At 37.8% G+C, this 13,259-nt stretch overlaps 1 protein-coding gene across 2 annotated transcripts in view; it reads left to right on the top strand.

The window, feature by feature from the left end:
- Nucleotides 1–13,259, top strand: part of LOC126857408 (PH domain leucine-rich repeat-containing protein phosphatase 2) — a 61,296-nt gene that overhangs the window by 26,424 nt on the left and 21,613 nt on the right. For both annotated transcript variants that reach the window (XM_050606812.1, XM_050606803.1), the window contains exon 4: nucleotides 934–1,172. In XM_050606812.1, the coding sequence (XP_050462769.1) occupies nucleotides 934–1,172 (239 nt within the window). The remainder of the gene's footprint in view (nucleotides 1–933; nucleotides 1,173–13,259) is intronic.

Raw genomic sequence — 13,259 nt, 5'->3', positions numbered from 1 at the left:
CGATAATATAATTGTAATGCTAAAAAAAAGTAAAAGAGATGAACGTTTTTATAAAATATAACTTGAAAGATTTCACAAGATTCAAGGATTCGAGAAATTTCAAGATTCAACGATCCACATACCAATCTATTAATTTAAACGTATATGAGAATTTATAAATTTCTTTTTTAATTTTACAAGCAAGGATCCCAACATGCTAATTTGATTTAATTACGCAAGCATTATTTCTTCCCGGAACAGAAGAATGCAGCGATCTTTTGCGATCAGCTGCGAATAAATAAATTTCGCATCGAATCGTCGCCAGAAGCGTTTTTGACATTTTTGTTTTTCTCCGATGGCAGCGCAAAAATTCGATAATATCCGATGGCGCTTTGTATCCGCGAGAGCCGGCGCACACTCGAGGCACACCCGGTGTAATGGATGTTCTCTGAAAGCCGACGCTGTGGAATGTAACGGGCCGGTCATCGGAATATCAACGACCGTGCGGCATTCTCGAACATAGCCGAACGTAATTAGACATCCCGCCGAGAGCAAGAGATGGAGTCATCCTCCCGCTGCATCGCGTCATGTTTAAAACCGAGCGTATAGAATTTGAAGGATGAAAATTTCGCGTTAACGTGCCTTAGAATGCGTGCGTGCGCTGAATGTGTCAAAAATGACTGCTTTCGTCGAGCGCAGTACAAATGGAGAGAAATAATAGCCGCGTTAATTAATGCCGTTATTAATTAGCGATTAGCGATTAGCAAACTGATGAAATACCGATACCCTAGAATGTTAATCCGAAAAATAAAATTCTATTGATATTCACGTCCCCTCTTTACTTTTCAGAAATGAAGGCTTTTCACGCCTCAGGTATAGCTATGTCGCGATCGTACATACTACCAATTTGTCAAAAGGACTGATAAATAATGAGACAAACGCGTTTGTCCGCAGCCTGTCCGGAATCGCGAGCGGAATGGATGGAGCTGGGCGGCGGCGGCGGCGGCGCGGTCTGCTATGCGCCGTCACGTCTGGGCAAACTCGTTTTGCGTGTCACCGGGTTTCCCAGGGTCACTCAACAGTGCCACGTGAGCCAACACCCTGAAGAGAATCACCATCGCGAGACCAGACACTTGTATCTGGGCTTCCACCATCCCTGGGATCGGGATCTCTGGAAAGGCTGGATCAAAGAGGTAAGCGACCGCGTATCGCTATTCTTTCCGCACGAAATCGAGAACATTTCTAGAGATGATATCTCACAAAACACATGGGAAAGTGCTAGAAATATTGTCTTCGAAAAAAAAAAAAAAAAAGAGAAAAGAAAAAGGTATTTGAAACGAAGGGAGTAGTTGAAGCCGTCGCGTCGGCGTTTAAAGTAAAAGAGCGTAATAATTTTTTTATAAGCAAAGTTAATAATGGATATATGTATTGTTAAAATGAATATCATTAATTTTTGTTATTAAAAATACATTTTTTTACAATGTCATTACTTACTCGAAAGTATTAATTACTTTGTTTTATTCCAATTACGTGGTGACATGATTTTAACTTTAGTACATCATATACGCGGATCATTTGATTGTCATATAATATGACAAATATGATATTATCCGTACAATTTTTATTTTTTCTAAAGTCTCTCTCAAAAGGCTTTCTAAATATATTACTATTATTCTGAGATTATATTATTTTTATTATTATCTCTTTAAATATTTATTAGCCATTGATTTATTTGTTTGATAATTGATCAGAGTCTATTTTATTTTATTTTTATTCTATTCTATTCATCCACGTTAATATTCTTTGCTTCGCGCGTACTGAGGATTGAGGCACCGTGCTTCGTTCTCACTTTGATATTATATGAATTTAGTCTATCATTCAACTGGGATCTGCAATATTTAGACAAGGGATTATTTGGCTGTGCGAAACAGCGATGCACACTTCTACGATGCATACGATAAGTAAACATAGAAACAAGCTGTCGCGGTGGCGCGTATCAAAGTAGGAACAGCGGAAATCCATTTTTCAAGGGTCGTGTGAGAGAATCTTTGATACATACAGTCGGTGTCGGTGTTTGCCCGACAATTTCAGTCGCCTTAAAACCTGAGCTCCCTACGCCGTGTGTTGAAACCGATTCTTGAAAATTCCCCTTCGAGCGTGCGTCGCGCAATACGGGGACGAGGAAACGAAGCAGACGCTCTCGCGTAACGCGCTCGGACAAGCTGAATTTTGCATGATACTCCGGCAAGATAAGCAAGAGCCGATATTTACAATGTATAGAGGCTGTATCGACATACGCAAGAGAGAGGGAGAGAGAGAGAGAGAGAGAGCAAAGGCATATTATATTTCGCGAGGATCTGCGTAAATAGCTTCGGATCTCGCGTCTCTGTGCATGCCGCAAGTTATGGGCACCCCCCACCCCCCTCCCCCGCTCCTCCTCGACTCCAATAACCATCGAAAGGGGAGCTCTTGCGCATGTAAATAGGTCATGCAACGAGTAGATAGGTAATATTCCGAGGCATACCGACCGCGTATCCGGAAAGGAATAGGTGGAACGTCAATGCGGCAGAGCAGCAGCGAGCAGAGTGCAACATGCCGGAGAAATTATGTCGGACTGTGCTGGCGGTGAGGGGAGGGAGGGGGAGGGTGAAGGGGCAGGAAGGTGCGGGTGGCTTCCGATAATGTCGTTACATGTCGACGGGCAAGCGCGGTGAATTAGAATTGCGTCGATTGTCGGCTCGCGGACACGCTGCGCCCGCGATGCAAATGAGAACACCCGTCGTAGACGTCATTTTGATGAGCTGCGTTTTAGAATTTATCGATTAAACAAGAAGAACAATTTCTCGCGAACGCGCTTCGCACCGCCTTCCCGTGTGTGATGCGCTTCTATATTTATTAATTAGAAACGTTACATGTAATACTCTGAGGGGAGATGCTGCGGGAGTTTGGCAAGGGCTCTTCTTCGTCTCTCACCGAGATTTTATACGGTAAGGCTTTTTTAATAAGTGCACCGGAGATATCATATCGCTAGCGGATCGATTCTTCAAAGGGCGTTTGATTAAAGCGCCAGCCGGAAAAGTCAAAGGAAACTTTATCCTCTTCTCCGCGAATTCGCGACTGAAAAGATCGAGCGAGAACTGGAGGAAGAGTCGCTCGGAGACTAGCGAGGGGATAGCGAGAGGAATCCAAAATGACGCAAACATTGGCCTAAAGGCACATCCTGAATATGAAATCACGATGAACAAACTTCAATATCCAAATGCGACGTAACGGGGGGAGAAAGGAGTGGGGGATAAAGAGGTTGGAAGAGATAAGGGACGAGTATACACTACCGTTTCCGGTTCGTGAAGGGACCGTCCGTTCGCGAAATTATCGCCGATTCATCGATTCCTCGATCGATCTGCCCGCAATAACACGCAATTGGCGACATATATTTTTTCTAACTAACATAACGTGGCGTTTTAACTCGGAACAACATCCCCCAACGAGAATCTCCCCCTACTTGCGATTGAAACGATCTTTTTCGAAAATGTTAAAACGCGGTATGCTGGATTAGTCTTCCGAATAATTCGGAAGAGATATCAAAGCACGGATAAATTATTCACAAGCATATATGTGTATAATAACTGCGAGCTCTCTTCTCTTAAAAAAAAAAAATAAATAAATAAACGGATAGTGAAAAATATATTTACAAAACGAGCATCTCTCGCGGTATTATAAGCGACTGCTTCCAGGCGAGAAAAGCAAAACGGTAAAAATAACTTTACTATTTCTGCTTTACTTGTCCTACTTTCCATTGCTCTCAGTCCAGATAACAATGACAATTTACGTGATCATTTAACGCATTATTACACCGGCGAAGCGCACGAATTCATCGAATGCATTTGCGACGTCGAGCACCAAAGTTGAACGTGACACAGCTCGAAACGCGAGATCATGATTCGGATAAACATGTTGCTAAATATTCAGCGATCACTTGTACAAATACGAAATGCGGTCCATCCCTCTCTCTCTCTCTCTCTCTCTCTCTTTCTCTCTTGCTATCTCCCTCATCATTTCCCCTTGAATTATTCAACACGTAGTATTTTGTCGCTTTTCTCCGTGACGCAAATGCACAGCCGCCGCCGCCGCCGCCACCGCGAACCCTTTATTATTGCATCGGCCGAATACATCGTGATCACGTTTAATCCGTCCGTGGAATTTTCCGCTAATGCATTGTTGCACGAATGAGTTGCATGAATGACGAGAATTTCGCGGTAACAAACTTTCAACAGGCAATCTTTTCCTCGCTATTGTTTATTTCATTTCGCGCCATCGACTTTGCACGCGAGAAAAAAAAAATTGTATTACACGTGTCAGAGTTCTGTCATAGGGGCAAGTCTTTATGATTTTTTGCTATCTCCATTTTTTTTCGTATAATTATATGTTATAAATTCTAATTATGTTTCACCTATATTATATTTTATACACATAATACGTGATTCTACGTAAAAAAAAAAAATATATATATATATATATATATATATATATATATATATATATATAATCACGAATTATACAAGCTGATTTAAACGTGTAAAGTTTAAAAATATGTAAAAGCAAATGTGAAAATACTTATTGCGAGACAGTTATTTATTATACGCTTTGTGCAATATTTATTGCACAAAAAAAAATTGATTCGTAATTTAATCCGTAATATCGTCTCATTCGCCTTTTGTTTAATATTCCTCGTCGTACTCAAAGTGTCAAAGCGAGTCGTTTTCAAGCACGCGTCAGATAATGAAACGATTTTCTTGACTGTCGGGTGTCGATGACACGATCGAGTGGATCGTGACGTTTTGTAGTGGAAGCGTCATTATTTGCGTAATAGAAGCGGTTTTAAACGAATGAGACTCTATGACAATTCAGTTTGATACATCAGTTATTCGTTGCTGAAAGTATCGACATTCTCTGTCCGTTGAATCAAACGGATTATCAGCAAATATCCAGTTTTTTAATATACAAATGAGATTATTTTCCTTTCAAAAAGTTGAATAATACAATTTTCAAACGTTCTAAAATAATCATTGAATGCACGCTTATTTTCCTCTCATCGTGTAATGTAAAATAATAAAAAATTGTATTATTCTATAAAAAAAGAATAAGAGAAAATATTTCCGATATTAACAGAGAATTTTTTTTTTTTTTGTATATCGAATGCATCGGTTGCTGGCAACTTCTATCAGTATCAATATTAAAAGTTTTTTTCTCAATTAATCCTTAGTCATGCATTTTTTGCCACAAAAATAATCGATAGCATTCGATAAATTTAAATCTCAATTAATCCAAAAAATAAATATGCGACGAAAAAATAATATATTAGTTTAGAGAGGAAGAAAAATATTTTTGAATACATATATATATTATGTGTGTGTGTTTTTCAGCATACAATACATTTCAACATAATTCCGATAATATTCTCGATAGTATGTAAGTATTACGGTTAAATAAAAATGAATGGCAATTATTTCATAAAAAAAAAAAAAACAAAATACCAAGAGCGTGCATTTAAAAATTTACGCGAAAATTGGAAACTCGTGCGAGCTTGCTTATTAAATTCTCAAATCGCAACCGACCATGTCCACATATTCGATTACGGTCGCTCGAGGATATTTCGGTTGTGATAAATTTATCGCGCCATGTTTCGTGCGATGAAAAACAACGGGAAAAATGGAAAATAAACAACTGCGGTTTCCGAAGCAGTATAACGAGAACGATAGCTTTCAATCTGATTATCCGCGCGGGGCGCGTGTTAACAGGACGCATTGACCATAAAGTAACGTTGCGCAAACGTTACTACGTTCGTAGCTGCGTGTCACCGTCTCATTAATTAATCGTATTCGTCGCGTCCGCGGCTGAAATTGAACATGAGTGCGACGGTGATGCATCTATAGAGAGTCTGCGTACCCCCAAGTGTCACGGAATTTATGACGATATCGTTTGCGTATTTCTTCTTTCAATTTGCGATCGAATTTTTAGCTCGACGAAAATTCTTCTTTCAACGTTATAATTTTTGCTTGCCCATTTTTACCGATGGCACATAAAATAATAATCCCAGATGTGTGTATCTACAGTTTATCCGTCCCGTTACTACAAAAACATAATCCTGGTGTTATTTACAACTACATCTGTTATTTCATCCTGATGCGCTCTCGAATACATATTTTCATAAAAAAAAAAAATTGTCTCCCGCGCTGCTCTTACACTGCGAGCTTTTAACATCGCATCATTGTGACAACACGCATTTTAATTTGCGACGTAACTACACGCAAGAGAGATCAATCTTTATTAGAAATGATTTAATAAACGAAGAACAGTTGAGAGTTTTCGTCTCATAAAAAAAACATTTTCTCTCAGTTCACAACAATAGTTTAATTTCAACACATACATTAATATTATACGGACTGTCTCCCGGTATCATTTCTCCCAATGATACATAAAAGTGTGATACATAGTTAAATTAAAAAGAATAGCAATTATTAAAAAATTTGGATACCGAGAAAGTTTTGAAATTACTAGGTGTTAAAAGTTACTTAATTTTAAAAGCGAAACAATTGAAAAGGAAAAAGCGACGACAAAATCTTGTTTTACAATTAATTTTAACTAAAACTTTAAATCGCTAGAAGTTTTGTTCGCGCTATGTAATAGACGCTAATTAAATTTTTTAATTGAGATCAAATGAAAACAAGTCGAGTTTAATTACGAATTTCCAAAATGCTCAAATTCTCTAATCAAAAATATTGAAAAAATAAACGTGAATTCATACAGGAAAATCTCTCTCTCTCTCTCTCTCTCTCTCTTTTTGGAGAGTATGATTTATTGATGACTTTGCGTGCGTAATAACGCGCATTTGTATTCTAAAATGCGTCACATAAAATCAATCTCCATCGAAATTAATTTCATATTGATGCACGACCCTCTTTTTATCCGAGAAAAACGTATTGCGTTTATATTATATGCGAAAAGTGCAATCCGTTTTGCTTGATGATAATACAGCAGCGCGCAATTAACCGGAAATTATAAGAGGCTCAGGAATGACAGTGAATTATGGAGTGAGAGATCGCCGTGTGCGGTGTGATCAATCTCGCGATACCGCTTTTTGCGGTATAAAATCACAAGCGACAACGAGAAAGATTAATGCCAATGATACGGTGCGTGATGGGCGAAGATCAATCTCATTCGGCGATGATTCAATCATTTAAATGATGAAGGCGTAAATAATTAATTAGTTCATTAAAAAAAATTAATAACACGAACGAGTCACGATTTTTTCTCAATAGTGACACTTACGATAGATCGATTTTTGAAAGCGAATATAATATGAGAAATATAATAACCGGGAAAAATCAATTTTTGTGTATTATTTTAGAAGACGCAAAAATGTGGAGTAATTAATTTTTTATTTTGATGAAATATGTGGTTTCTCTCGATGATCTATTTTGCATTAAAAGTAATTTGTACGCAAATTTACTGACCTGTGACTTAATAATTTCGATTAATTAATTAATTAACGGCAACCTCGATTATCTCACATTTGCGTAGTGTGTATTATCAAATATGGCAATTCAATCTTTTCTGTATTACATTATTGTATCTGTTTCACTATAACAGCTAAATAGAATAAAGATTTAATGCACTGATACTCTATTCGCGTTTTGTATTCACCTATGTACGTGTCTATGAACGGCCTATCTCCATTCAGGTATGAAATCATACGCATTCATTTGCAGCAACGTTAATTACTCGCTATTAATACCATAACCATTTGTGTATCATAGGCTGATATTTGCCTATAACTGCAGCAAAATCCATTTTTATGCGGCTTGAACAAGTGCGTGCTTAATTGAGAGAAGGAGGGAGAGATATTCCGCCGTGAAATTTTCCGCGTTATCTAATCCCAATTAACTTTCCGCTATCACGCGATATAAGTCGTAAGCTTTACAATATAAAGCGCGAGCAGTTTACTTCTTATCACAAATTAATCAAGTTCTACGGTTACGAATCGTTAAACGCCAGCAGGATGATTCGGAGATTTTTCCTTCGTTATACGAAAGATATTTATTCTCACGCGAATTCTCGTGTAACTAAACGGATTTTAGCTGCGAGCGTAAAGGAATAGAATAACGTAGGAGAGAAAAATCGGGCCCGAGGGATAAAAGCTCTGTCCTAATTTCTCACGCACCTAGAAAGGCAACTGCCCCCGAAGGAAGATAGCGGCGATTAGCCTTGCGAAGGGTTCGAAATTAGGGCTGACTGTTTTTGGACATTTATCACTAAGACCTGTGGAGAAAACCTGGAAGATCTAAATTGACACATTTATCATTTGAGTTACTGAATAAAAAAACAATATTGCAGACAAGATGGCGCTTTTGCGTTAGTCCGTATCATTTTTATTATGAAAATAATTTCCGGGAAAAGATGACTTTTTTTATAGTATCCAAATAAATTATTTCAAAAAAGTGACTTTCTATTTTTGAATCTTTCTCAATTATATTCTTAATTATATCCCAAATAAAATAACTTTAAAATTTTTAATTCTGACAAATAAATTTATAGATTTTTAATGTACGTTTCGCAAACTTTACTTACATTTTACAGATCATGAGAGTACAAGCAATTAGCGTGATATAAACGTGTCTTATCACATATCTTGTGACAATATTATCTTCTCTCACAATTAAGTGAGTACGTTCGATGCTACTCGAAGCCATCTACATCCTGGAAACTCATTGGAAAAGATATAAAGTTCAAATAGCGATTTCAACCCCGTAAATCCCCGATTGGTCCCGCGAGGTCTTCTTGAAATCCACTGTAAATCGCGAAAGTTTACCCTTAATCGCTGAAAGGCACTTCGGAAAAGTTGCCAGTTACAACATCCTTATTTTCGTCTCTCCCCTCTCAAATTGCTTCTCGATCATTCTTGAAACTGTTTGGTTGCTCGGAATATTGGTTAATATATTTGCCTTTCAAAAGCAATAAAATAAAAATTTACTCTCTAAATTTGTTTCATGCGAAATTTGCAATACTAAACAACGGTTGAGAATAAAAGAAACAAATTTTATCGATGTTGCATCTAGATTTAAAGCGAAAAATAATTGTTGATTTTTCGGTTGATCGTAACTCATCTCACTAACAAGAACAATAGTAACTTGTAAATAAATCTGACAAAAAAAAAAAAACATATAATAAAATTAACTAAGAAAAATTATTTTAACTAACTAAAATTATTTATATATTTTCTGTGATCATTGTAAATTATTCTAAATTTATGTCCCAGATAAAAAGTCGATATTTCTTAAAAAAAAAAATAAATAAATAAATAAATTATTCTGTTATTACATATAAGGAAAAACCCAATGCACATAAGCTCCCTCTTTTTTTATTATGATGATCCGTTTTTTGTCAAAGTACTATTGTTATTTACTGGTTTATCTTGTCGCCCATCCCCCTTTCGCCCCATCTCGTTTTCGCTCTCAAAAGATCTTCACGGGAGTAAACCAGTAGCGGACGTGCGTTCACATGAATTCCGCTTGTTAGTCACAAAGAGGAAAACACCGAGGGCAGGCGGAAACTCTTTCTCCCCTTTGTTTTTTTTTTGTTTCCTTTTCCTTTTTTATTCGCCGACGAAATAATTTCCAAGGGTCCTTAAAAGCGCGTCGCATGCCTAACGGATTTCTGTCATGATCAAAGCGGGAATTTTTATTAAGGCTCCTTATTAAGTTCTCGTGCGAATAACTTGCCTCGTTATGAGCCTTAGCGCGCATGTAGAGACCTCAACGTTTTAACGCGCCGCGCTCGGATTTTCTTACCTAAATTCATAAAATTTTGCCGAGAAAACTTGATGCCGTTTATCTTTCCACGGCGCAACGACACGTTAAATCAAAATTAATTATAATACTGTCGCTTGACTATCACAAGAATCGCCTTCTAGCCAAAAATTCGCGATAAACAGTAGTTTATTCTATTTGCTCAAATGAGAAGAGACATATTCGCGCCGAGTTTTTCCGAATGGACACGGCAACGGAAAAACATCTCGTCGCAGAAACTACATTTTGCGAATGCAGTCTCGTGGAAAAGTCGCAAACTTTGGTATTAGTCAGAAAGAGGAAAAAGGAGAGAGAAATAAGGAGAAAGCAGGACGAGAGAAAAAAAAAACAGAAAAGGCATCTCGTCCCACCTGATTTTCCAAATTCTTCCGGAGCAGTGTAAGACTCTTTCAAGTGTACTAAGGAGACTATGGCATGCAGGAGAGAAAAAAGGAAACGAGAAATCCGCAAGGACGATAATGATGCTCTTGTTACGGGAAAATGCGATCAACCAAGCCTTATATCGGGTGTCCGTTAACGAGATTACGCGACGATCACTCATTAAACGATTTCTCATGGACAAACGATGCAGAAAAGGCTGGAAAAACATCCGAGTATTTTTTCAAGCATTATAGACCGATTGAGGGAGAAAATAGGAGAGAACAAAATAATAATAAAAATACAACAATCGTCCGCGAACGATTGATCGATCGAAGAATTACGATTGTTCGCGATGCGAATATCGCGATAAAAATGATCAATGAATTAGTTACGGAACCGTACTTTTTCTTCCGTCGCAACAAGGGAGACTGAGAAATAATGAAACGACTTGTTGCACGATAATCCTGGGAAAAAAGAATTTATAAAGTCAGAATGCTTTTTTATTTTAACCAAACGTATTGTTTCGCGTTGGCGATTTATATCAGAGTTTACTTCAAACTATTTTACGATTATTAACACTTTTGGAAATTGCATTCGACGAAATTGATCGAATTCCTACAAGATAAACAGCCACATTGACTATCGCTTTCCGGTTCATTGGGCAAGATTAACGCGTGCATGATACAGAGTGTGTTCACCATGATTGTCTTGTTGATCTTTTGAAGCATATCGATGCGCATTATCTATCTATAATTGCACATATTGGAAAAACATGTTGTGCTCGTAGAAAACAGGCTTTTTTTTTTCCTCAAAAACTACAGTGAAATATAGCTTCTGTCATGAGAAAATACGTAGAAATTTGATATATGTAATGATAGATATAATGACCTTACGGTAATTATAAATGAGAGATCTAGAGTACATCTATCCCTAAATTTAAATAGCTGTCAAATAAGCACAATCATCTTCCTCGTGCACGCTAATGACAAATGGGTCAACCACATTTTCAAATGTCTGAATATTTAAAAATATCAACACATGTGCATATAATTTTAATTATAAATAGAAAAATAAATAAATATTCAATAGATATATTTTTTTTTAATTATAATTCAGACATTTAAAAATAATTTTTTTTTAACATAAGCAATCAAGATTTTTGAAAAACTTGATCATTAAAGTCACTTCCGAGAATGTAACACTATCTTTGGAGAAACGAACGAGTTAGATTGAAGTAAGAAGAAATACTGCGTTGATATGGCAGAACTCTGTGGAGCAACTGACGTAACAATATGTACATGTATATGTATGTATGCAAAATATGTACACACATACATACAAAAAGGAGAAAGAAAGAGAGAGAGAGAGAGAGAGAAATGCGATACATAAAATCATAAATAGATTTCCATTTTAAATTTTATCGTAAAATTTATAAATTATTTAAAACAGATTTACTAAATGTTTATGTATATTAAATGTTATCGTCGCAATTGTCGCAATCAAATTTTTCCATCACATTTTCTCCCGAAACGATCCCGTGTCTTATCTGTATTCTAAAAATCGAGCCCGAATTCCCGATGCGCATCTGCCTGCGCGAATCTTCCACGCTCACTTAATCGACCAATCGCTAGATATCTACCCTCGTCAATTTCTCTCTTTACGTGACAGACACACACACACACACATTGACATTTTCAAGACGAAAACGAACAGCCGTATTGCAATGCATTTATCGAACGCCGAGGAGAGAAGAATCCTTATCGCGTTATTCAAATATCCTTCTTCGTGCGCATTTGCGATCGCGTGTGTATCAAATATTTCTCTCGTCGTCGCTCTCCTCTCATGGAAAGGCGCACAACTTTGGATAAAAGAGACTCACGTGGAACCTCAGTGTGTAACATAACGTATCCCCAGGACGCTTCCTATATTTCCGCGGATCCTTCTTGTACATCCCGAGACATGTTCTCCCTCTCTCTCTCTCTCTCTCTCTTCGTATTCCCTACAGTTGCCCGTTCGTAAATTACCAAGCAACGCGATATTGTCGAGCGCCCTTATCTCGCGTCCTCGCTCGCGGGGGTGTAGCTCTCACAAGGGAACGAGCAACGAAACTGGAGTTAGAGTTTATTAGCCTTAACAGCCAGTCATAGGAATCACGATTGTGTAATGATATCGGCGCAATTAGCCTTCCTTCCGACCCTATTACTATAACTGAATGAGGTTGTTTGCGTAGATGCAGCAAGGTTTACGGCGAATAAAATTTAACCATCAGGCGACTCGCGACTAAACTCAGTTATTATTACATTATTATTTCGCGCAGTCATATTACGTGAATAAAAGCCCGAGTTACGTCGAATATACGAGCGTCACGTACATACATACCCAGCAAGACGTTATCTAACAACTTTCTTTCGTCTTCAAATGACTCGTTCGATCGAGAAGTGAACTGCGGAATTTTCCTTTAACGAACGTGCTCTCGAAGATTGGATCGACACGCTCGGCCCACCGTGAAATGCAAAAGCCAGCCGTTCCACGGCATGGTTGGAAAAAAAAATCGTGGCCATCGTCGCGAAATCGTTTGTAAGGAGGATATAAATACCCTTTCGCAGGTCCTGCGAAAATTGCCTTTCGATGGAAAGGTGCCGCGAGAGAATCCGCGAGATGGGAAAAAAGAACTTTGTTCACTGAGCGATTAATACGACGATTGATAAAAATCGGCCAATTTCTTTCGGCGTGCCAAACTTCTCGACCGCGCGCGAGCTCTGCAAGTTTTACTGAAGTTTATTCACCACACGATTTTTTTCGGATGCGCGTGAGTAAACTTTGCGAGAACGTTTCGCACTTTTTGGATTTAAGAAACGCGAATCCCTTCGCGCCGCATAAAATATGTCGACAAATTTTAGGACTGCTTTATGAGACAATTATGTTTTTCAAGATTATTATTGATGATTTGCTTCTGCACGAGAATATATTACGAATCGCGCGTTTCGATAACACATCAACTTAATGAAATGTATTTGCTTTAACTAAACTTGCTTTCGCTGTCTACAACGTTGA

The sequence above is a fragment of the Cataglyphis hispanica genome, chromosome 2 (genome assembly GCF_021464435.1).
Source record: "Cataglyphis hispanica isolate Lineage 1 chromosome 2, ULB_Chis1_1.0, whole genome shotgun sequence".
NCBI lineage: Eukaryota > Metazoa > Arthropoda > Insecta > Hymenoptera > Formicidae > Cataglyphis > Cataglyphis hispanica.
The sequence above is the reverse complement of the archived record's forward strand: the minus strand, read 5'-3'. Positions and strand labels throughout refer to the sequence as shown.